Source organism: Rutidosis leptorrhynchoides, chromosome 4 (assembly GCF_046630445.1).
Source record: "Rutidosis leptorrhynchoides isolate AG116_Rl617_1_P2 chromosome 4, CSIRO_AGI_Rlap_v1, whole genome shotgun sequence".
NCBI classification, from domain to species: Eukaryota; Viridiplantae; Streptophyta; class Magnoliopsida; order Asterales; family Asteraceae; genus Rutidosis; species Rutidosis leptorrhynchoides.
The window spans coordinates 98,763,174-98,786,376 of NC_092336.1; the positions used below are offsets into that span (position 1 = coordinate 98,763,174).

At 33.9% G+C, this 23,203-nt stretch overlaps 3 protein-coding genes across 3 annotated transcripts; 1 reads left to right on the forward strand and 2 right to left on the reverse strand.

Moving 5' to 3' along the window:
* Positions 1–4,576: 4,576 nt before the first annotated feature.
* On the reverse strand, positions 4,577–8,048 carry LOC139840846 (uncharacterized). Its single transcript, XM_071831088.1, has 4 exons — positions 7,794–8,048; positions 5,458–5,929; positions 5,153–5,387; positions 4,577–5,070 (listed from the first exon to the last, which is right to left on the reverse strand). Exons 2-4 carry the CDS (start codon positions 5,920–5,922, stop codon positions 4,577–4,579), a joined length of 1,194 nt encoding a protein of 397 aa, XP_071687189.1. The 5' UTR covers positions 5,923–5,929; positions 7,794–8,048.
* A 267-nt stretch (positions 8,049–8,315) lies between these two features.
* On the forward strand, positions 8,316–17,170 carry LOC139844567 (nuclear pore complex protein NUP155). Its single transcript, XM_071834792.1, has 13 exons — positions 8,316–8,690; positions 9,101–9,270; positions 9,423–9,549; positions 9,671–9,933; positions 10,533–12,153; positions 12,663–12,875; positions 12,969–13,216; positions 13,961–14,369; positions 14,553–14,758; positions 15,143–15,467; positions 15,564–15,782; positions 15,871–16,199; positions 16,865–17,170. The coding sequence occupies exons 1-13, from the start codon at positions 8,532–8,534 to the stop codon at positions 16,980–16,982; spliced, it is 4,407 nt and encodes a 1,468-aa protein (XP_071690893.1). The 5' UTR covers positions 8,316–8,531; the 3' UTR covers positions 16,983–17,170.
* Positions 17,171–17,285: 115 nt separating this feature from the next.
* Positions 17,286–21,243, reverse strand: LOC139844568 (ankyrin repeat-containing protein At2g01680). The gene is made up of 3 exons (XM_071834793.1): positions 20,840–21,243; positions 19,790–20,199; positions 17,286–18,307 (listed from the first exon to the last, which is right to left on the reverse strand). Exons 1-3 carry the CDS (start codon positions 21,150–21,152, stop codon positions 17,441–17,443), a joined length of 1,590 nt encoding a protein of 529 aa, XP_071690894.1. The 5' UTR covers positions 21,153–21,243; the 3' UTR covers positions 17,286–17,440.
* Between the last annotated feature and the right edge of the window lie 1,960 nt (positions 21,244–23,203).

Below are 23,203 nucleotides of genomic sequence, written 5' to 3' on the forward strand. Positions count from 1 at the left end.
CATAATCTTTTAACATTATTTTTTTTTATCATATTCATAATACTTATAATTATCTTCCAAAAACAAGATCAATATTAATCAACATAGTATATTTATAGTAATAGATTAAAAAGTGGAATTACCATTAGGGTTTAGGTATACCTTACGAGGTTAGAGATCAAGAACAAAGTGATGATTATGGACCGAACAGGAGCAGGTTTCCAGCTGTTAATCACGACCCAAAACAAGTGCTTCTTGGGTCTAATTTGGCTCGCAAACCAGCAGGAACACCACAGCAAAAATCACAGCAACTTATGTTGTCTTGGAGGCTGCTGTGAACGAATTGCAGCAAGAAAATAGAAGGGAAGTGGGCTTTTATGGTGGCGAACAACTGCAGGAAAATAGCAGGTTTAAAGGCTGTAGAAGTGGCGATTAGGAGGGCTGAACAGCAGGCAGATACAGTAGCGAATGTGGACTGTTTTGTGGAGGTTTTAGTCGACTGCAGCAACAGGTTTGGAGGGTTGTTGTGGTCGACAATTAAGGTGATGATGGTGATGCCATATCAACCGAACACAAGCAAGGAAAGAGAGGGTTGGGCTGCTGAAGATTGTCGACTATAAGCAAGGGAATAGGAGAGTAATTTTTGTGATTAATTTGTGATGCAACAATGGAAGATCTTGATGCCTTTTTATAGATGAGTTACAAGAATTGTAATCTTATTAGAATTCTAGGAACTTGGTGATCAAGATCTTGGATTAGGATTAGGATGCAAGTAATTAGAATTAGACTAGGATTTGTTGGTAGCTTAGTGATCAAGTACTTTCCCTTTTTTTTCCTAGCCGAGTTACATTATGAATATTGTTATTATTTATTCATTTTTTTCGGCTTTATTTATTTACATATTTTATATTTTTTTTTATTAAAGTTACATTTATTTAAAATACATTTTGTTTAATTATTAGTCCCTAACTTTTATAGATTCTTAATTTGATTCTAATTAGTTTTTAATTTTATAATTGTCACCATTTAATATTATTACATAGAGTTTATATTATTAATTTAGTATTAGGGTTAGGGTTTAATATTAAATATTAAATGGTATTAGGGTTTAGCATTTAATGCATAGGATTAGGTTTAGGGTTTTAAATAATATTAGGGTTTTAATAATAAATACGATCATTTAATGAAAGCATAAATTTTTGTTCATTGGTCGTAACGGATAACAACCCTAAATCGATTACACGGAGGAACAGATGAAAACCCCCAAGGGCATTTTGGTCATTTCAGAGCGAAAATGTGAGGGTTGTTATATAACATTTCTATTGAAGTTGAGATCGTTATAAAGCGCAACTGTAATAATTTGGATGGTCCTTTTAGAAAACATGATAACGAATATCTCTTAAATAATTTCGTAGCTTTGTTATGGTATTTGTAAAAGTTGAAATAGTTACGACATCGTAAGTTACGTAGTTGGATTTTGAATTTGGGGTTTTAATACTTGGAAAACAGATAAACTAACTACTTTCTTTATGAAAATCAAGAATTTAATTTTTATTATATTCAGATCATTTATGTAAGCAAATCACATTCTATTGAGGTTTTGAAAAAGCAGCTGATTTATCGTAAAATTAGATTTTATTTGAAACTTAAAAGGGGGCAATCTTTACACCGATATAATTAGTAGTGGTGGATCTAAGAAATTAAATCACCGGAGGCAATCTGTTTTTTAAATGCCCATTAAGAAAATTTATATCACCGGAGGCAAACTATTTATCTTTTCAAATGTCCACTAAAGAAAGTGTTTTAAAACAAAGAAATTATTAACTTTTTTTTTTTTTGTTGGACATCAGTTTGGAATCATCTAGGGGGACTAAACCACCAACATCTCCATCTCTCGTAGTTGCATAACCCTCCCGCAAATACTGTTCTGGAGGAAACCTGGACCAATCCGAGGGCATGACGGGTAAAAACCCTCCTCCTCGGCCCTCGCTGCCCCCACAATAGGCGAAAGGCGACCTGAGTGGTACTTAATGTCTGGGATAACATTGAGTGCAAATTTGTGTCGACATTATTGGCTAATAGCCACATACCCACTTTTTATGCTTTCCACATAATTTTACCATTCAAAGTATTAGGGAATGATTGATTTTTCGGAGAAAGCCTCGACCAAGTTGAAAAAGCTGATTATTTGCATGTTCCATCATTTGAAAAGTTGGTTCAGATAATTATAACTATAGGGCGAGATATGGAATAATATGAAGATGCACATTTTCAACATTGATATTGCAAATAAGGCATAGAATCAAGTTCAAGTATGCCTCACGTGTGTCTAGCTCCGAACGAGCTGAAATTTTTTGCATTCGCTCTCCATATAAAAATATCCACCTTATGTGATAAACTGGTAATACTTTATTGCGATGTGTTACTTCATCCATGGTCGAATTTAATTGTGGACTATGGGGCCCCATGACCTCACTATCATTAAAATTTTCTTTATTAAATACATGTAAAATCATACACGACAACACCAAAATTTAATTATGGGACCCCATGTATTTGTAGAATTTATAATTTATTTTAAGGTAAATAACTATTAATTATGAAAGGTACTTTGTAATAAAACTTAGGACACTATTGAGTTTATATCTTAAATTAGCCACTAATTTCATCGGTTGTGTGAGCTGCAAGTTTGATGCGATTTTGTTGTGTAGATCCCGATTCGAGATATCATTTCCAAGAGTTGCACATTGCACAATTTCCAAGAGTTGCACATTGCACATACCATTTATAGAGAAGGATGAAATTAGTGAATTTAGTTCAAAAGTGCTCGACTATTATTATTATTATTATTATTATTATTATTATTATTATTATTATTATTATTATTATTTTTATTATTATTTTTATTATTATTATTATTATTATTATTATTACTAGTATTATTATTATTATTATTATTATTATTATTATTATTATTATTATTAATAATAATTAATTATACATGTAATCAAAAAGAAAAAACGAAAGCTTTGTAGAGTTTGATTAGTTTAGCGATTTTACATGTTTTATTTATTTATATAATTAACTTTTAATTCCCCTTTTAACCCGTATACGTATATCTATCTATAGTATGATATAAATCTTTAAAAAAATAATGTCATAAATAAAAATTATTTAAGTTTAAAAAAATTAAAAATTAAAAGAAGAAAATCTAAACCCCCATGATGATGTCATTAAAATAATTTATTGTATTTAATTAAAATATTAACATGTTAATTGTATAATATATGAAACATTATGTACAATCTTATAATAAAGCACCTCATGATCATATGTACAATATTTGAAGCAATATGTACAACCTTATTAAAACACCACATGATCATATGTACAAACTTTAAAAAAAAGATTGTACAATCGTTTACAAAAATTCCATGGACACATGTACAAACTTTGAAAAATATTGTACAAACTTTATATAATAGTTGTATTTTAAATTTTGAGATTGCAAAAGTCATTTGTTATCACTAATAATTATTATTAAAAATATAAATATTCATTTTTAAAGCAAACTTTATAATTATAATTATTATATTATTATATTATTATTATAATTATTCAAATATGGGTTATCTTTACGAGATTAATTACGTTAAATATGTATGCGAAATACATATCTTAATAAAATGCTGTAATTTAGGCTTGTATAACAAGGAAACAGTGATTGTGATCAAAATTAGAAGAGAGTGGTGGGTGAATAAATGTAGTTCATTTATTCTGATCAAATTAAGTATATCAATATGTTTGTAAAAATAACGACAAGTTTCTTAGTCGAAATCCTTGATTTCACGGTTCAAACTAAACGACTTTAGTATTTACATTCACTTAATACCTAAAACATATCATTAAACTATTTCGTTTAAACATACCCGTAGTTCCACGTGTCATTTCAATGTATTCATCTAACATATTTTAGCATGTTTTATTTATTTAACTTTTAATTCCCTAGCTTCCTTTAACACGTATACGTATGTATACATACATATATGTATGTATTCTTTTTAATTATTAATTATTAATTATTATCATGTTAACATTAGAATCTTGTGAATAAAGCGAGGGCACGGAGGTGGGTTTATCGTTCATTACTTTTGGATTGGGCCGAGTTTTTCTCTTGAATAACAGTTGAGAGCGGGTTATGCAATTTCGAAAGATGAACGTGTGAGTTGCTTAGTCGGTTCAGTATGATCTCAAACTATTGTTAAAAAAAGCTCGTGAATAGACATTGAAATTCGAAAGAAGGTGCTGTTTGTTTTTTAAGATGTTTTATGTCTGCAGTCTGAAACCATGTCTGCCAAAGAAGATGTGGTTCTGAGGTCTGCAAGCTGATAATAGAAGACTGTTTGTTTTTTTGTCTGCAAATGTCAATCCAGTTCTGAATTTATGTAGTTTAGATGTTTTATCGAATAACTGACTATTTAATTAATATAAAATAATAAACTAAGAGCATAAATTTAACATTTAATTAAAGTACACTTTAGAATAAAAGTTCAACAACCAATTACCTAATAACTTAAATAAAAAGGGTAAATAATATTCATCTTCTAGCTTGCATAAGTTGTTGAGCAATTTGATCTCTCAAATTAACCATATATTGACGATCTGCTCTAGTTCCATTTGGATGAACCTCCTCATTTCCATCCTCCTCCTCATCATTTTCATATTCAGGCCCATGACGTTGTATATGATCATTATTAAGTTGCACATTTGGTTGGTCATATTTTGAAAAAAGCTCATCACTTAAACCCTCTTTTCTTATAAAATTATGAAGCGCAAAGCATGCGATTGTTACATTTCGTTGGGTAACCAAGTCAAAAGGAGCCATTTTAGTTAATATTGCAAATCGTGCTTTTAAGACGCCAAAAGAACGTTCAATAACGTTTCTAAGTTTCGCATGTCCGTGGTTAAATTTTTCTTTCGAGTTCAATGCACGCCTTTGTCTAAAATCTCCAAGCCAATACCTTACGTTACGATATGGTGCCATAAATCCACGAGTGTGTGTATAGGCAGCATCACAAAGATAATACTTATCTAAAAAATAATGAATTGATCAACAAATAATATAATGTGTAGTTATTAGTATCATGTTGAAATGATCAAATGTTCAGTGTACCTTGCGGAGGAAGTGAAAAAGGTGCATCTTGATTTGCTAAAGCTTTGGATAATATTCGGGAATCATGTGCTACCCCTTCCCATCCAGCAACAATAAATGTAAATATCATGTTGAAATCGCATATTGCTAAAACATTTTGATAGCAATCTCCTTTTCCTCTTCCTCTATACAAATGTTGTTGAGCAGCTGGAACACGAGCATGTATCAAAGTCCCATCAAGTGCACCAACCGCTCCCTATACGAATAATATATATTAGTTAAAAATAATAAAATATATGTCAAACGATAATCTTTATTGATATTACCTTAAAAACTTGGCGTAACCTCCTGTGATATCCAGGAATGTTTAGATTCGGACTAAACGACGTTGGTACTATATTCTCTTGTGCAAATTGCAACATTGTAGCCAATACTTCATGAAAATACTTATGAATTGTTTGTTTTGAGTGCTGGAATAAGCGTTTGATAAGTACATAACGTTGATTGTGACCTAACATCAACAAGAACATGGCCATTTTCTCTTCTACCGATAAATGCTTGCTATCCTTTAACCAACCATTTACTCTAAAATGAGTGCAAAGTCGAACATACGAGTCACGGGACATACGTAACAACTCAACACATTGTTTATCGTTTCCTTGCAACAACTGTAACGTAAATAGTTGCCCTGTCATCACCGAACCTAGATCTCGTTTTCTTTTTCTTGACCAAAAGTAACGAAGATATAGATACATAACTATGAGGAGCATAAGTTTATGATTGTAATCCATAATGCACCTGCAAAGTGATTAACAACCATTCATTCATATAATGCATTCAAAACATCACTGATGTTATCATTCAAAATATTAATATGCATAAAGATATATAATTTCATAATATATTGATACTACTTAAACATCAAAACATCATTGATGTTACAATTTCATAATATATTAAATAGTAACATGAAAACTAGTCTGATGTAGCATCAACTTGTTACAAAACATCAAAAGTAATTAAACATAAGCTACATTTGCTTCAAAACATTGATACTAGTTACACATAAGCCACATTTTGTTCAAAAAAAGCTTGTAGCACCAAACATTACTACCTAAACATAACCTACAGTTTGTACCACCAAACATCACTACTTAAACATCCCTAATGTCCCACCAGTCAACTTAATCCACCCTTTTAAAACTTCAGGATCTGCCGGCAAAGTCATCCATGCCTCCCTCATTTGTGTTGATTGCCCGAATATATTAAACGCAGCCAAAAATAAAGGATCGGTAGATTCCAACTCAACTAACTTCAACCTCTCATAGCATTCATCTATTGATGGCCCTTGCTTACTTTTAACCATATGCCTAAGTGCATTTTGCATATCCATTGTTAATTCATCAAGACTAACCGATGTTTTAGCCTTTTTCTTAGGCCTCTCTTAAGCACTTAGACCTTCTTCAGGTGGAATCTCATCTCGAGCATGAGAACTTTGTTGATCTTGGGCATGAGAACTTTGTTGATGGGAGTCTCCAACATCATCACTTAAATCGGCAAAAGGGTCATCTTCAATTTGAAGTGTTAAGACCCCTTGATTTATAGAAGAGGATGAGGCCCGAGAGGCTTGGGTAGATGCCCACTTATTATTGCCGGTAGCACTAGCACCATCAAACAAAGCAATACATAACTCGGGATGAGGTAATGGGTGATTTCTCAAAGAACCTGCCTTTGGATGACCCTGCATCCAATTATAGATCCTAATATTAATATCTTGTAGTCGTTATGAGTATGACATAAATGGTAAAAAAAATTAAAAGAGAACACACCTTCCTAAATGCATCCCAATCTTCACTCGCCATAGTGAACATATTTGTTTGTGGATTATAGATATTACCCGTCTTGTTTTTCAAATCCACCCATCCAGTGTATTTGGCTTTGAGGTTATCATAACCATTTTCTAATTTTCTTTTGAGACATATTCAAATTAAACCTTTCTTTAAAGACTGTTGCTAATTTATCCCAAGACTCCTTTTGTAAACTACCTCCCCTTCTTCCTACCCTAGCAATTTCTTCAAGTGATACTTCTAATAAGCATTTAAGTACTTCACTTGACCAATGATTTCGACCTTCATCCATTTCTTACTAACAAACAAATTAAATAGTCAATATATATACATATGTAGCAAACAACACAGTAAACAAATAGTCTCCGAATATGAGCAATCATGCTAGTAAGCAAGTGTGTGGCAAAAAAGTATACACCTTTTAATTAATTAAAGCAACAAAACTAGTAAGCAAGTGTAAACACAATAAACAAAAGTTCATTCATTATAAAACACAAAAATGAGCAGATATCGATAATAGTAAACAAGTTTAGAAAGCTTCAAATATGGTCTTTTGTAATATATTTCTTCCTTTCTACACACTTCTGAAAGCTCAACAATTGTAGCTAAGTATACACCTTTTAATTAATTGAAGCAACATAACTATAGTAAAGCTAATTTTGAAATAAGACATAACAAAACTTTAATAAGCAAATATCAATTTACAGTAAACAAGTGTAGATAGCTCTTCGATCAAACATAATTTTCGTGGTATATACACAAATAATTAATCAAAGTCTAACCAGATTATTAGCAAAAAAGAAAGAGGAGGTTACCTTGGCGGTGGTCGGCCGAAAAAGATGATGTGCCGGAAGTGATGGTATGGCCGGACTTGAAGATCGGGGATGATGGAGATATTGAAAGTAGGTGGGTGGGTTGGATTTGGTGACTCTGTTATTTGAGGTGGAGATAATATTAGGTTAAAAAGTCTTCAGAAGTTGGAAGCTATTATTTAGGTCTTCCCGCTTGCAGATAAAATAAGATCTTATTTCGTCTTATATCTTCAAAAAAACAAACCATCTGCAAAGAAAACGTCTTCTCGCCCGCAGACATAAGACATAATAAGATCTTCAATATAAAAAACAAACAACCCCTTAGTTTATGAAAAAATAGAAAAAAGTACTCCCTAATCCTCTCTATAGAGAATTCATGTATGTATTGAATCGCCCCCTTTTATAGTTTGAGAAATCTATTTTCAGACACCGCTTAATTTGCCCGCCACTATTTTTTCACAAACATCCATTAAACTCCAAAATTTTTGACTTATATATAAACCCTAATAACATGTTTTACCCTCTTCTTCAACTTTCACACAAACCCTGATTCATATTCAATCATCTCATCAATCAATCATTCAATTCAATCATCATACTCCATATACTAACTCCCAATTTCTATTTTCATCTCAAAACCCTAACTGTCGAATTCAATTTCAGCTACAATCAATATACTTCCGTAAATCATACATTCACATTTGTAATTGTATATCGTCAGTCATTAACTAATTCGCGCAAATGTCTTGGGGAAACGAGATCGTAATGCGTGACGTCACGAAAGCAAGTCTGGTAGTGAGTGACCGTATTGGTAGAGATGTATCTGCACAGCTTGATCTAGAAGAAGCCCTAGAAGCTTCTAGATATACTAGTCACCCTTACTCCACTCACCCTAGAGAGGTATTAATGCATTAATTTTATTTTTTGTTTATTTATTTATTTAAGTTAGAGCTTGTGAAGTAAGTCATGTTGTTTAGATGTAGCAGTTATGGAAATAAAAAGTTGAAGTGTAGCTTGCCAGGGTATGTTATGAGTGTCACATTAATGCAAATTTAATGGCTTTCAAATAAGATGGACCTATTACATAGGAATGTTATCAATTTGACACCTTTTGCTAGCCAATAGCTATGTTTATAAAGAGTTACTGTTGATGTTTTGATATCGATTTACATATTTGATTTAGTAATTAGTATTGGCTATGAAATTTGACACCTTTTGCTGGCGTTTTTATATTTGTGACTTTAGAATACATGTTCTTTTGCACTGTGTGGTTGATCATGCTGATGACATGCTGCATTGGCTTTTTGCAGTGGCCTCCTTTAGTTGAAGTGGTAGATAGCAGGGAGCTACCGTCAGTACTTATAGAACGATACAATTCTGCTGGAGGGGAAGGCACTGCTCTATGTGGGATTTTTCCCGAGATTCGTAGAGCTTGGGCATCCGTAGATAATTCTTTGTTTCTTTGGCGGTTTGATAAGTGGTAAATATCGTTACTGGAATTTATATAGCTTAGTTGTTTGATGATATGGAACACTTTGATATTTATTCAGTCTGTGTGGTTGTGGACCAGTTCATCTGTGACTACACACTTAAGAATTATATTATCGTTAACTTGTTTATCTTTTGATATAGGGATGGCCAGTGTCCTGAATACAGCGGTGATGAACAGGCTATCTGTGCAGTTGGTTTGGTCAAAGTCAAACCTGGAATTTTTGTTGAGGCTATCCAATATCTTTTGGTCTTAGCAACTCCCGTTGAGGTAATCATTATGTATTGTTTATTGTTTATTCGATATCTATTTGTTAAAAATGGTACTGTACTATATAATATACTCGAGGTTTAGCTTTTTTTGTTCACATCATATGTTGTTTGATTGTTAGTTGATTCTTATTGGAGTTTGCTGCTCTGGAAGTGGTGATGGATCAGACCCATATGCAGAGGTTTCATTGCAGCCTCTACCAGAATATACGATACCGTCTGATGAAGTTACAATGACATGCATTGCTTGTACAAATAGAGGTCAGATATATATGGCTGGACGCGATGGACATATATATGAGATGCATTATGAATCTAGGTCGGCTTGGCACAAGCAGTGCCGTAAAGTTTGTTTGACCGCAGGTCTCGGCAGTGTTGTTTCAAGGTATAAATATGAGTCTATGTACACAATTAATAATTCTTTATCTGATAGTATTGATCTGTAAAGGTATTTGAGTGTTAGTTTTTTAGACGGATTATGTGACTGTGGCTCATAATCAGATAATTTTTTGTTGTTTCTATGAGATAGTAGTTGTATAAATTTATGCTGGGTTGATATGTTATTGAAGTATCCATACTAAAAATATGATTTAACATTTTTATTAACTATAACAATGTTTTTTTTTTTTTTTCTCGTAATCTATTTGTTAGCAATGTTTATTATTTTGAATTCTTTATAATTTTAATAATATAGTTTGTATTGACATATTGAGCAATGAAGTTGTGGGTATCAAGAATGGTAATTAACTAATTATAATAAATTATAACTAATCAGTTTTGCTACAACAGGTATGGAACTGATCATCCAAACTCATTATCTGACTCCTAAATATCTGAAGTAGTGCAATTATTAGATAATCAAAAATGCCTCCAAACACTCACCAATAAGAACTAATGAGCTTCAATATTTCCTATTTAGGGTTAAGAGTATGACCTATGTTATGTTCATCTCAATCATCTGTATGCCATTTTTACTTGATTCAGGTGGGTATTACCAACTGCATTCAAATTTGGCGCTGTAGATCCTATTGTTGAAATGGCTGTCGATAATGAGAGGCACATATTGTATGCTCGGACTGAAGAAATGAAAATTCAAGTTTACTCGTTAGGTCCAAATGGTGATGGACCACTTAAAAAGGTGACAGAGGAGAAGAATTTGATCAATCAAAGGGACCCACATAGTACTGGCAGGTCGTCAGCAGCTGCTCGATCATCAAAAGCGTCTATAGTTTCTATGTCTCCTTTATCTACAGTAGAATCAAAATGGCTTCATCTTGTTGCAATCTTATCAGATGGTAGAAGAATGTATTTCTCAACTACTAAATCTAGTGGAAACAGCGGAACATTCAGTAATAATCTTCAAAAACCAAGTTGTTTAAAGTTGGTTACAACACGGCCCGCCCCACCTTTAGGGGTTGGTGGTGCTCTGTCGTTCGGGCCAATTTCTCTTGCAGCTCGATCTCAAAGTGAAGATCTTTCTTTAAAGATAGAATCAGCACATTACTCATCTGCAACACTTGTACTATCTGATTCGTCTCCTTCAACTACTTCATCACTTTTGATTGTGAATCGGGATTCAACTACACATTCATCATCAACCTCTAATAGTCTAGGGACAGGTGTCAGAAGCTCAAGGGCATTAAGAGAATGTGTATCTTCTTTACCCGTTGAAGGCCGAATGTTGGCCGTGGCCGAAGTCCTACCATTACCCGATATAGCTGCAACCGTGCAATCACTTTACTCAAAGCTAGAATTGTGTGGATATGATAACTTTGGCGAGTCATCTGATAAGTTTGCTGGGAAATTATGGGCTAGAGGCGACCTGCCAACTCAGCATATATTACCGAGACGGCGTATTATCATTTTTAGTACTATGGGGATGATGGAAGTTGTTTTTAATCGGCCTGTTGATATTTTAAGAAGGTTGTTAGAGTCTAATACACCAAGAACGATACTCGAGGACTTTTTTAACCGATTTGGTCCTGGTGAGGCGGCTGCCATGTGTCTAATGCTAGCAGCACGGATCGTTCACACAGAACATTTTATAAACAACGTTGTTGCTGAGAAGGCGGCTGAAGCGTTTGAAGATCCAAGAGTTGTGGGTATGCCCCAGCTTGAAGGTAGCGGGGCATTGGCTAGTACCCGAACTGGTGCGGGCGGGTTTAGCATGGGTCAAGTAGTTCAAGAGGCTGAACCGGTTTTTTCAGGTGCTTATGAAGGTTTATGTTTGTGTGCATCACGTTTGCTTCTGCCTGTGTGGGAACTTCCTGTTATGAGTTCTTCTGACGTTACAAATGGAGGTGGAATAGTTGGGTGTAGGCTTTCAATAGAGGCAATGAAAGTTCTTGAAGATAAACTTCGGTCGTTAGAGAACTTTTTAAGATCTAGAAGGAATCAAAGAAGAGGACTTTATGGAAGTGTTGGTTTGGGTGATTTAACGGGGTCTATTTTGATTGGAACTGGTGGTAATATGGCAAATGGTGAATGGAATATGTCAAGGAATATATTTAGTCCGTATGCTCGGAATTTAGATTCTAGTGAAGCAGCCATGTCTAGTAAAAGACAACGGCTTCCATACAGCCCCACAGAACTAGCTTCCATGGAGGTAAATAGTAAATTCAAGCATTTCAAATTTCAAGTTATAGATTTGGTGGCAAAATGGGCAGGTCGGGGGTTGGGTCGAAATATTTTTATTCATGTGCTAGTATGAATGGACTAGGTTGACATAAAACACTTACCGTCCAAACAATTTAATTATCTATGTGTTTATTTTTGTAAATAAGTAGTGATTTTAGTATGGTTACAAATTGGCTTCTTTTTAATAATCTGTGAACTTTGAATTAAATAACTTTCTAGAGTTCATGCGCTAAGGTGCACTTTGGTGATTTTCAACCTGTTTTCTGTGAACCCCCCCCTTTTTTTTTTTAAATTTGTTCCATCTATCATGTCGTTAGAGATAAAACTTCATCTGGATTAACTCATTCATTAGTGAATGTCATGGGTAAAAATTGTCACCTTTAAGTGATATTAGTTATTGATAAGATTTTTAAAGGTGCTGGATAAGTCAAAACTGCAGCTTATTTATTTTTCTTCAATAAAATATGTGGATTACAGGTGAGGTCAATGGAGTGTGTAAGACAGCTGCTTCTTAGATGTGGCGAAGCTTTATTTCTTCTTCAACTTCTTTCGCAACACCATTTGACCCGTTTACTTCAAGCCTTTGACTTAATCACAAAACAAGCGTTGGTTCAAATGAGTTTTCACCAGCTAGTCTGCTCTGAAGAGGGTGATAAACTCGCTACAAGACTTGTATCTGCTTTAATGGAGGTACAACAATATAGTTCATCCATATGAAACTATCTTAATTTTTAAATAATACTCCGTAATATCACTAATATTGTATTTTTTTGAATTTTATAGTATTACACGGGTCCGGATGGCAGGGGAACTGTGGATGATATTAGTGGTAGGTTACGCGAAGGTTGTCCAAGTTTTTACAAAGAATCTGATTACAGGTTCTACTTGGCGGTCGAATGTCTTGAGAGAGCTGCTACTGCTTCTAACACCGACGAGAGTGAAACACTCGCTAGAGATGCGTTCAGTAAATTGAGTGGAGTTCCTGAGTCTGCAGATCTCCAAACTGTGTGCAAACGCTTTGAGGGCTTGAGGTTTGTTAATATTGTAAAATCAAATTGGGCTGCCAAAATGAAAAGTTTGGGTAACATGTTAAAACGGGTCAATGTATCTGATACACTTTTAAGAAATACTGCACATACAAAAAGTATTTCACGAAACCACGTGGTATGGGATTATGAAAATAGAGGAATTTAAAAATTAAGTTAGTGTGAATGATACATCTCATGTGCTATGTAAGTAACTTTTTGTAAGTTTTGACAAAAGTTTCAAGTTTTTATTTTGTTTTCTTTAAATAATTAGCGTGTCAAATTAGATTGCAAAAAGTATGCTACTTAATGAGTAAGTTTATATTTGTAATAAGTCATCAGGAGGATTCTTGCACTCAAATAAATTTTAGTGACCTTTGAATCGTTTGACTCACTATTTATTAGGCAATTTGATACAGTATCCAATTTTTTCATTTTCAAGTAAATGGGTTGACTATTTGAAGTATAGTATTTAGTATTTAGTATACATTTAATAATTAGAATTTCAATCAGGTGGTTTGAGGTTTCTCTGCACTTAAATCAGTTTTGGTGACTTTTGAGCAATTTTAGCCATTATCTATTAAGCAATTTGATCCAGTTGACTTGTTAGAGCTAAGTCACTATCCCAATTGACCTATTTTAACTAACTGGGTTAAAATTACCACCTCTAAATGCAACAGGCCAACACACATTTCCTTCTGTTTTTTTAATGAATTGTCAGTTGCAAAACTAATAGGACCATAATTGCAGGTTTTATGAAGCTGTGGTTCGCCTGCCTCTACAGAAGGCACAGGCCCTAGACCCTGCTGGGGATGCTCTTAATGAGCAAATAGATACTGGAGTTCGAGAACATGCACTTGCTCAGAGAGAAAGGTGCTATGACATCATCGCAAATGCTTTAAGGTCTCTAAAAGGGGAAGTTTCACCGAGAGAATTCGGTTCACCGATCAGACCGACCGCACAGTCCCTTAATCCAGTTGATAAGAAGAAATACATATGCCAGATCATCCAGCTTGGTGTGCAATCGTCTGACAGAATCTTTCACGAGTATCTGTACCGAACACTGATCGATTTGGGGCTCGAGGATGAACTTTTGGAATATGGAGGACCTGATTTAGTACCTTTCTTACAGAATGCTGGTCGCGAACCTACACAAGAGGTTTTTTATTTATACATTCATTCCATTTCACTTAATTTTTAACCAAGTCAGTTGTCATTCTGAGAATGTCAACATATTTTTAAGCATATTTCAAGGATGGGAATGGTGCCTAATTTTGTTTATTGATGAAAATTGTTGAAAAAAAAATCTCTTACTGTTGACCTCTGTTGACCATATTTGTAGGCCTATGCTGTTTCTGGTTTTACATCAGGAGCCTCTCCAATGCGCCAATCAGGAGTGCCCATTCCTGCTCATCAAACAAAATACTTTGAGCTCTTAGCACGATACTACGTGTTAAAACGACAGCATGTTCTTGCGGCCCATGTACTTCTGCGATTGGCAGAAAGGCGTTCTACTGGTTTGGAAAGTTTCCTTACACTTGTCCAGAGGTACCTTTACTTATAATGACGCCTATATACAGGGTTGGTTACGGGTTAAACCATGTGATTATGTGCAGTTGCAGTTGACCTACTATGCCTTTTGGTGGTTTTTGCACAATTATTCTAGTATAATTAGAATCTCAAATATGACAGATTATTACAGTTATATTTCTTCAACCTAATTAAAAAAAAATAATGACCATCGGAGATAAAACATTGAATTGCTGTAATCAGAACACAGTTTCCTCTCCTACCATGCAGGCTTATCTTCTCATATCCAAAATTGTTAAGCTAAATCAGATAACATGATAGTTTATGAAGTCAAGTGTTCTATATTAATATTCTACCTTTAAATACTGAGGCAATATCTTATTGGTACATTCTTGATTTCAGGCGGCAATACTTAAGTAATGCGGTTATTCAGGCCAAAAGTGCGAGTGATAGTGACAGCATGATGAATTCTTCGAGAGATAGTGGGTTGCTGGACTTGCTTGAGGGAAAGCTAACCGTTCTCCAGTTCCAGATCAAAATCAAAGAGGAACTAGAGAGTGTAGTTTCTAAAATAGAGTCTGCCCCTAGTACATCAGAATCTGCCCCAAATGTTTCCAATGCTGAATTTTTACAAACTGTCATGGAAAAGGTTAAGGAGTTGTCACTCGATTTGAAAAGCATAACCCAACTATATAATGAATATGCCGTTCCATTTGAACTCTGGGAGGTATAACGCTTCTCTTGTTTTTTAACTAATCGGGTTTCACATCCAGGGTACAGCACCAGATTTTTTTACTTGATTTTTGTGTGTTGTGCATTTCAGATATGTTTGGAAATGCTGTATTTTGCAAGCTATTCGGGTGACACTGACAGCAGCATCGTAAGAGACACGTGGGCCAGACTCATGGATCAGGCTCTCTCAAAAGGTGGCATTGCTGAAGCTTGTTCGGTTCTAAACAGGATCGGTTCACATGTTTACCCTGGAGATAGTTCTGTTCTGCCTTTAGATACATTATGTCTACAGCTCGAAAAAGCAGCATTGGTATGAACTTTTCATCTTTCTCTGATCCATACTTCCTCGAGGGTATTTTAGACATTTTACTTGATAAAATGGTTGATTTTATTTGCAGGATCGATTGATTTCAGGCGTTGAAGTTGTTGGTGATGAAGATGTTGCAAGATCACTTTTAGCAGCTTGCAAAGGCGCAATAGAACCTGTGTTAAACACGTATGAGCAGTTGTTATCGAGTGGAGCAGTTTTGTTGTCCCCGAGCCTTAAACTAAGGCTTTTGCGTTCGGTTTTAGTAGTCCTTCGTGAATGGACATTGTCTGTTTCTGCACAGGGGATGGGCACAAGCCCAATTGGGGCTTCTCTCATTCTTCGAGGGACATTTTCAATGGATCAAAGAACTGCTATTAATCATGGTATCCGTGATAAGATAACCAGTGCTGCAAACAGGTAATCTTTCATTGAATTTTAGACAGCAATTTTATGACGGTTTCAGGCTTCATCACTGAACACATCCTCTTTTTACTTCTTAAATTGCTGAATTGAACCAAACTGGTCCTTGGAGGTGGCAAAATTGGCTGGTTGGGGTCAAAAGTGGTTTTGGTCGAAATGAGTGGTTTTACACGGGTTTCAACTTGTGGACATGCAAACTTAATCTTTTTAGATTTTTTTTTAAATATACGACTAATGTGTTATATGTGATTACAAAAAGTATAGAGATGTGCTAGCCATACTAAAATTTATGCAAAAGAATATTAAAAATGGCTTGGATTAATTACCCAATGAGAGAAGGGTATGAAAGAGAAAAATGAACGTAATTTGATTGGTACATAAATCATACAATGTCAGTTTGTATGTGGTTATAGATATTTTTGTAGCTAGTAATATCCCAAAGGATAATTGTCGCAGGAAAATTCGAAGTAAAGCGGTTAGGTAATGTGCATTAGAAAACTCGCTGCGTTCTTTTTTACGGACCTACATGTTTTAAAACACACACCAGATTTATCTTTTTATAACTATTGGGTTGAAATTGCCACATGTATAGGTCACACTTAGCTTTGGTTTTGAGATAAATTTTTTTAGATTCAATTACTAAGCGAAAACTTGAACTTCAGGTACATGACTGAAGTAAGGAGATTGGCGTTGCCACAGAGCCAAACTGATACGGTATACAGAGGTTTCAAGGAGCTTGAAGAATCCCTTTTAGCTTCTTTTTCATATCAGCGGTTTTGATTACCTTTTTGTATCTTATTCGTATTGTATGTGTCATATGCCAGTTTTATATCATCATCAAAAACAATAAATACTGGTATCTGAACTTTCATCATTGCCATTTTTGTAAGAATTGCAAAATTATATTTCTGTAATGTCTCTGATCGATTTTGCTCATTTATTGTGCTGCAAAAAAAAAAAAGGATCGATTTGTTAAAGATATCATCTTTTTCTTGTTTACTTTTATCAATATCAATTTTGATAAAGAAGGCGAGCCGGAGAAATGCAAAACATTAGGCACATGTACCATTACATCGACCGTGGTTAAACAAGAACAAACCCATTTCCCTATACAATATGTACATAACCCTACAAAATTTATTAGAGATTATTGATTGATAAATACATCTCCTGATAGAAACTGTCAATCAATATAACATATTTCTGATTTTTAGGCTTTCTAATGAAAAACCCAACATTCACAGAGCATATATCCTATCATGATCAGATTCATCATCCGAAATATTAGCAGAATGCGACCACGAAAACGACTTACTTCCACTTGCCCTTCTAATCCGCCTCTGCGAATCGCTCCCAAAATACCCAAAATGTTGCCTGAAAACAAAATAACACAAACTCACAAGTGTCCCTAACAAAATCGGTACACCAACAACCGTAATCGTAATAGCCATCCACGCACTTCGTTTCCCAACAACCACAAACGCAATTGAACAAAACGCCCCACAAGTACTAATCCCCGCGGCCCACATCAACTTATTCACAACCGACACAATTTGTCTCTGGGCCCGAGTGTCCCACGCCACAAGCGTTATCTGAACCACCACAACCGCTAACGAAATAAATAGTGATGTCGCGTTAAAAAGACAAAAAGCTCGAAAAGCTGGAGTATGGGCTATATTAGCTTCGCCCGCTTCTTGACCCGTTCTCAAATACTGACCCGGGAGATTAAAGATGGCTAAAAAAGCGATTGACGCGAATAAAACTGCAACGACGGTTAACGAGTTGATGGTATTTTGAACGGCTTCTCGATGGATTTTTTTTAGTTCTTTAGCGATACCCGATACGCGTTTTTGGGTTTGTTCGTTTTGTAAGAGTTGCGAGTGAACTTCGTGTTTGATGTCGCTAACGGTTCGTTTAAGTTCCATTTGTTCATCGAATCTACCAACATGTCGAGCGTGTTTCGCACCTGCTTCACCTAAAGCTTCCATGATTTCTAACTTTGGTGGGCCGTAGTTTAGCGTATCGGCTATATCCATTGCAGTTTCTTGTTGAAGATTAATTACATTGACGTTGATTGAAGTGTAGCCCAGCAACAGACTTACAATCTGAAAATTTCACACCCATTATTTCAGAACAAAGTTTTTGAACGAATTTATACCGATTACAGTAGCAGAAACAAAGATCGAACCCAATAAAAAGAAATGTACAAGAGGTGGCAACATGTACGAGTCAAAACAGGTCGGGCCGGGTCGGGTTGACCCAAAAACGCCAATTTGTCTTTCAAAAATGTATATAAATAAAAAGGTTTTTGCTAACGTATGACCCGTTGCATATATTAAGGAACATTATGAACTTGAAATTTCCTAAAATATCATTAGTATTTAATATACGCATAAAAATGGTAACTATCAGTTAGTATTAATATATAATACTAATTATGATTATGATATTTAAGAAAATCTTAAGTTTTAAATGTGCATGTGTTAGCAAAACTCAAATAATTTTTCAATTAAAATTTATGAACAAATATCTATGCAAATAATCTAGATATTTGATTAACATGACTTAAGCCTTTAATTAGACTGATTATAATGGGGCGTCAAAAAAATCCGTCAAATGACATGGAATCCAATGTGGCACTAGTTTGACGCCCTTGACGCCTCTAACGGGGCGTCAAAGTTTGAGGCTAAGGGGCGTCAGTCGAAAATTTGAAGGAAGAGAGAAGGTGTGTCAAATATTTTCCAGCCAATCAGATTTCACCATTTATTTTCATATATTATTATTTAAAATAATTTATACCCAACTAACAACAATATTTTTACCACATCGCCCACCACACAATTTAAAACTCAAATTTGACATTTCCCTTTATAATACTTCACCACTTGACATTGCCACATCATCAAAAAGTACACTACTTGCCTTTGACATCATAGTCGGGGTTGGAAACAGTCTAAGGAGTTGTATCCATAAGACTGTTTCTAACCCTGACTGTGATGTCAGAGGCGAATGATGTACTTTTTGGTGAAAAATGGATTTTTAGCTGTGACTGTACTTGACTCTCGTTAACCCAAAATGTCAAGTTTTTGTGTCAAATATTTGGAGAGTGAAGTGGTAAAATCTGATTGGAAATTGGGTGGGAAAAAAATAAATTAAATATAAATATAAAATGGCAAAAACTTGTGATTGGCTCAACCAAATCTCACTCCACCGTCAAAAAATCAACTAACCTTTGTTGGCGTCAAAAATTGACGCAGGGTTAACAGGCTTCAAAAGCGTCAGACTCATCCTCCTCATCTGACGAACTATTTCTGACGCCGGGTTAGTACCGGTCTAATAAAAATTAAAAAAGACTTTAGGGGTCAACTCATATGACTTTTTATTCAACATTTTGTAGAGACAAAAAAATAAAACACGGCCCAAATTGACACATTCATTAGTAAATGACCTGAACTTGCCACCTCTGTAACTTATCATCAAAAGTTGTTGGATGACCATAATCAAAGTCATCAAAATTACTTATAACTTCTTGTCCTAGTGTAATAACGTGATATGAAAATGAGATGATTTATAAGTCAAAATAATACCTGAGATCGACATTTTCTAGTAGCGATATGTATAGCAGTGTTACCCTTCTTGTCACGTTCATTTAAAATCGAGTGATCAGCTAATAACAAATCCTCGACTACAGCAGTACTCTGTCCTTTCACAGCCATATGAAGCGCAGTTTGACCCTTTTTATCTTTAATCGCTACAATACCTGGATCTTTTTCAATAAGCGTTTTTACCATATTTGTTTTACCATATCTAGCTGCTGTATGCAATGAAGTTTTCCCATTTTTCCTTACTATTCTTAAGCAAGTAGCATCTGCATCTAAAATGGCATTCACAACATCCAGATGATTCTTGACAGCTGCTGAATATAACGGGCACGTGTTTTTTCCGTCACATACTTTACAAAGCTCAGGCCATAACTTTAAAAGTTCATTCACGATTTCTGGATGCATAACAGCGTAAGTCGTTAGGCGTAAAGATTGAATCTTTTTTCATATCTAAATGATAATTTACACATAATTTTCACCCCTTTACAGTTGCCAACAGTAGCAGAGTTGTATCATGAATAAAAATCTAACCTTTTTGTCTACCCAAATGAGATCAACCTTTTATCATCTTTTTCATATGAATTTTTAAAAAATTTTCCCATACCCAAATGAAAAGATCAAATTTTTTATACAATTTTTCGATGCCCATATGATAAAGTTTAATCTTTTTCAGTACCCAAATAATAAAAGTTCCACCATGGTTGTACAATTGAGCAAACTAGTTAACTTTTTCTTTCTTTCAAGATACTACTAGTAAATACTCCAAATATGCTCTGCTAAGATTGATGATTACAAAAAAAAAAAAAAAAAAAAAAAAAAAAAGAAGATTGATGATTACAATAAAATTAAACCTTAAACAACTAAATATAGCAATCCATAGTCTACATAACAAACAAACAAATACCATACTTTGGTTTTATAAAAAAGTCACAAAATTTAGCAATATCAATACAAACACAAATAGCTCAAGATTCAAGCAAACAAATTGATAAGATCTAGAAAGAAAGAAAAAACAATAATCATAACTGAAATTACCTAAATGACCTCTTTCAGCAGCAATATGAAAGGCATCAAAATCCGATTTAGACCTAACTTTCACAATTTCAACATCACAAAACTTAAGCAAATAACAGAACACTTCAAAATAATTATTCTCAGCAGCTATATACAAAGCTGTTTCTCCGGCGTCGTTTTGCATCGTCATCAAACCATACAGTGACCCTGTATCAATATCCCCACCATCGTTGACTATCTGTTTGACCGATTCAAGATCATTTGATCGGACGGCTAAGAAGAAAGATTGATGCGAAATGAATCGTATTGCTTTTGAAGATGATGATGAATCCATTTTTGTTAAAGACTTAATTTTTATTTTGTGTGTGTGAGAGAGTATGAGTGCGTTATCTTGTTGTTGCTATGAAGTAACTAATTCAACGGTGTGAAGAAATTGGGAATCTTTTTTTTTTTTTAATATCTGAGGGATTATAATTTGTGGTTCAACGCATCAATAATTCAATTTGTGATGTAATAATATTCGTTTATTGAGATAACTTTATTATTTTTTGTTGTTTTGTGCTGTAAAATTGTTTTCTCATAAAGTTTAGACTTTTTTTTTTTTTTTTTTACTCTTTTGCGATGCTATGGTTATTGCAGTTAAACACCAGGCGGTGAATTTTTGCCGGCAGTTGCGAGTTCTATGAAATTGCAAGTTAGTCCTTCACATCCGAAATACTCTAATTCTAACCACATGCCCTTCTCTTTTTTGTTAAATGTAAAAAAAAAAAAAAAAAAAAAAAAAAAAAAAAACTCTATTATTTATCTTTTTTTTTTTGAACAACAGAGTCAAATATTTTATTAAAACTAGCGGGAGCTAGAAAAAATAAAACAAAACAACGGACCCAAAAAAAAATCTTAAAAATCTCTATTGTTTTTTTTTTAGAACAACAGAATATTATAAAAATACTAGCAAGATGCTAGGAAAATTACAAACAGTTCATAGTTCATAGGATGATGGAGCCATACATTCCAATCAACCTTAGACAAGGGCGGATCTTTGTTGAGACAAAGGAGGGCACCCGCCTCCCTAAAACTTTTAGTCATGCGTGTAATATTTTAATATTTTAGAGGTCAAAAAATAAATATACTTTATTAGCCATCCTAAGTTTGCAGCATTGACTTTTCCTATAATAATAACCAAACCGTCCTTTCCTTTCTCCATTTTCAAAAATTTCCATTTCTTTAATTCTTTCTCTACTGCAAAAACAAAAGCAAAAAAGTGGTTCAAAAGCAAAACAAGTATTGTCCCTACTGCTGTCAAATGGAAGAAGCCCTCGCATAGTTGCTGTCTAAGTGGAAGAAACCCCAATATAAATCAAGGTATTTTATGAATAACCCCAAAAATATTGCATATAGGCATATAAACCTCATGTAAATAAATTTGTCTCAGTTGTCGGCATATATTTTGCCGTGTTTATAGATTTTTTTATCATCATTATCATTATTAATTATTAATTTATCATATTATTATATTATTGTAGTTCATCCTTAGTTTGATTCAGGGACATGTGGTGTTATGAGAAACAATTTGATTTACGCTATTGCATATATATGATTCATTATGCTATTTTTTTTAGTGTGGTTCCAAATAATTAAATGTCTGATGACTATCTAGAGGATAATTTGGTGGTTTATATCGAACGAGAAATTGCTGAAAAGTTTAATTCGGAATATGTTATCGATGATTTTAAAATGCTCAAAGGTCGTCGAGCCGAGTTGTAATGATTTTTATTACCGTATTTATATGACTATGACGATGCTTATTTTTGTTAAATAATGATAAAAAAATTTAGTGTTCGCCCTCCTAGTTATAAATTTCAAGTTCCGCCACTGACCTTAGAAGCCAAATATCTAGAAAAAACCCAATCGAAAGTATTAACAACAAATTCATGTATATCAAAATATACGGTGAATCAAATCAAATGTAGTGCAAGTGAGTCGATGATTACATTTTGTAACTTTGATAAATATTGTTATGTCAAATGCAATATAATAGGAAATTTTAAATCTTTGATAAATACTGATATGTCAAATACAATATAATAGAAAGCGAGGAATTTTTTTAGATATATTTATCATTGGTTTTATAAAAATATATTTGTCCTTGGAATTTCTAAAATGTTTGGTGGATGAAACATTATTAACAATCTATAAATTTGCATAATTTAATAGACAAACTAATCGATATGAACTTTGAATGAAGTAATCAGACATTCGGAAATTAATTATGGATTAATTAGATTGTACTTTATATATTTAAATATTAAAATTTAAAAATGATATGTTTAAATATAGAAGAAAGCCATAAATATAAACTTTAACGTAATTGTTTAAAATTGTTCA

What these genes read in the sequence shown, in the direction of transcription:
- LOC139844567 (XM_071834792.1), top strand. Translation starts at nt 8,532, where the DNA reads ATGTCTTGGGGAAACGAGATCGTAATGCGTGACGTCACGAAAGCAAGT. An exon ending in GTCGCGAACCTACACAAGAG is followed by an intron (nt 14,370 to 14,552) that starts GTTTTTTATTTA and finishes CCATATTTGTAG; the next exon opens with GCCTATGCTGTTTCTGGTTT. An exon ending in TTCCATTTGAACTCTGGGAG is followed by an intron (nt 15,468 to 15,563) that starts GTATAACGCTTC and finishes TGTGCATTTCAG; the next exon opens with ATATGTTTGGAAATGCTGTA.
- LOC139840846 (XM_071831088.1), bottom strand. Translation starts at nt 5,922, where the DNA reads ATGGATTACAATCATAAACTTATGCTCCTCATAGTTATGTATCTATAT. An exon ending in GGTTACGCCAAGTTTTTAAG is followed by an intron (nt 5,388 to 5,457) that starts GTAATATCAATA and finishes TTATTCGTATAG; the next exon opens with GGAGCGGTTGGTGCACTTGA. An exon ending in TTTTTCACTTCCTCCGCAAG is followed by an intron (nt 5,071 to 5,152) that starts GTACACTGAACA and finishes ATTATTTTTTAG; the next exon opens with ATAAGTATTATCTTTGTGAT.
- LOC139844568 (XM_071834793.1), bottom strand. Translation starts at nt 21,152, where the DNA reads ATGGATTCATCATCATCTTCAAAAGCAATACGATTCATTTCGCATCAA. An exon ending in TGCTGAAAGAGGTCATTTAG is followed by an intron (nt 20,200 to 20,839) that starts GTAATTTCAGTT and finishes TTATGCATCCAG; the next exon opens with AAATCGTGAATGAACTTTTA. An exon ending in CTAGAAAATGTCGATCTCAG is followed by an intron (nt 18,308 to 19,789) that starts GTATTATTTTGA and finishes TGAAATTTTCAG; the next exon opens with ATTGTAAGTCTGTTGCTGGG.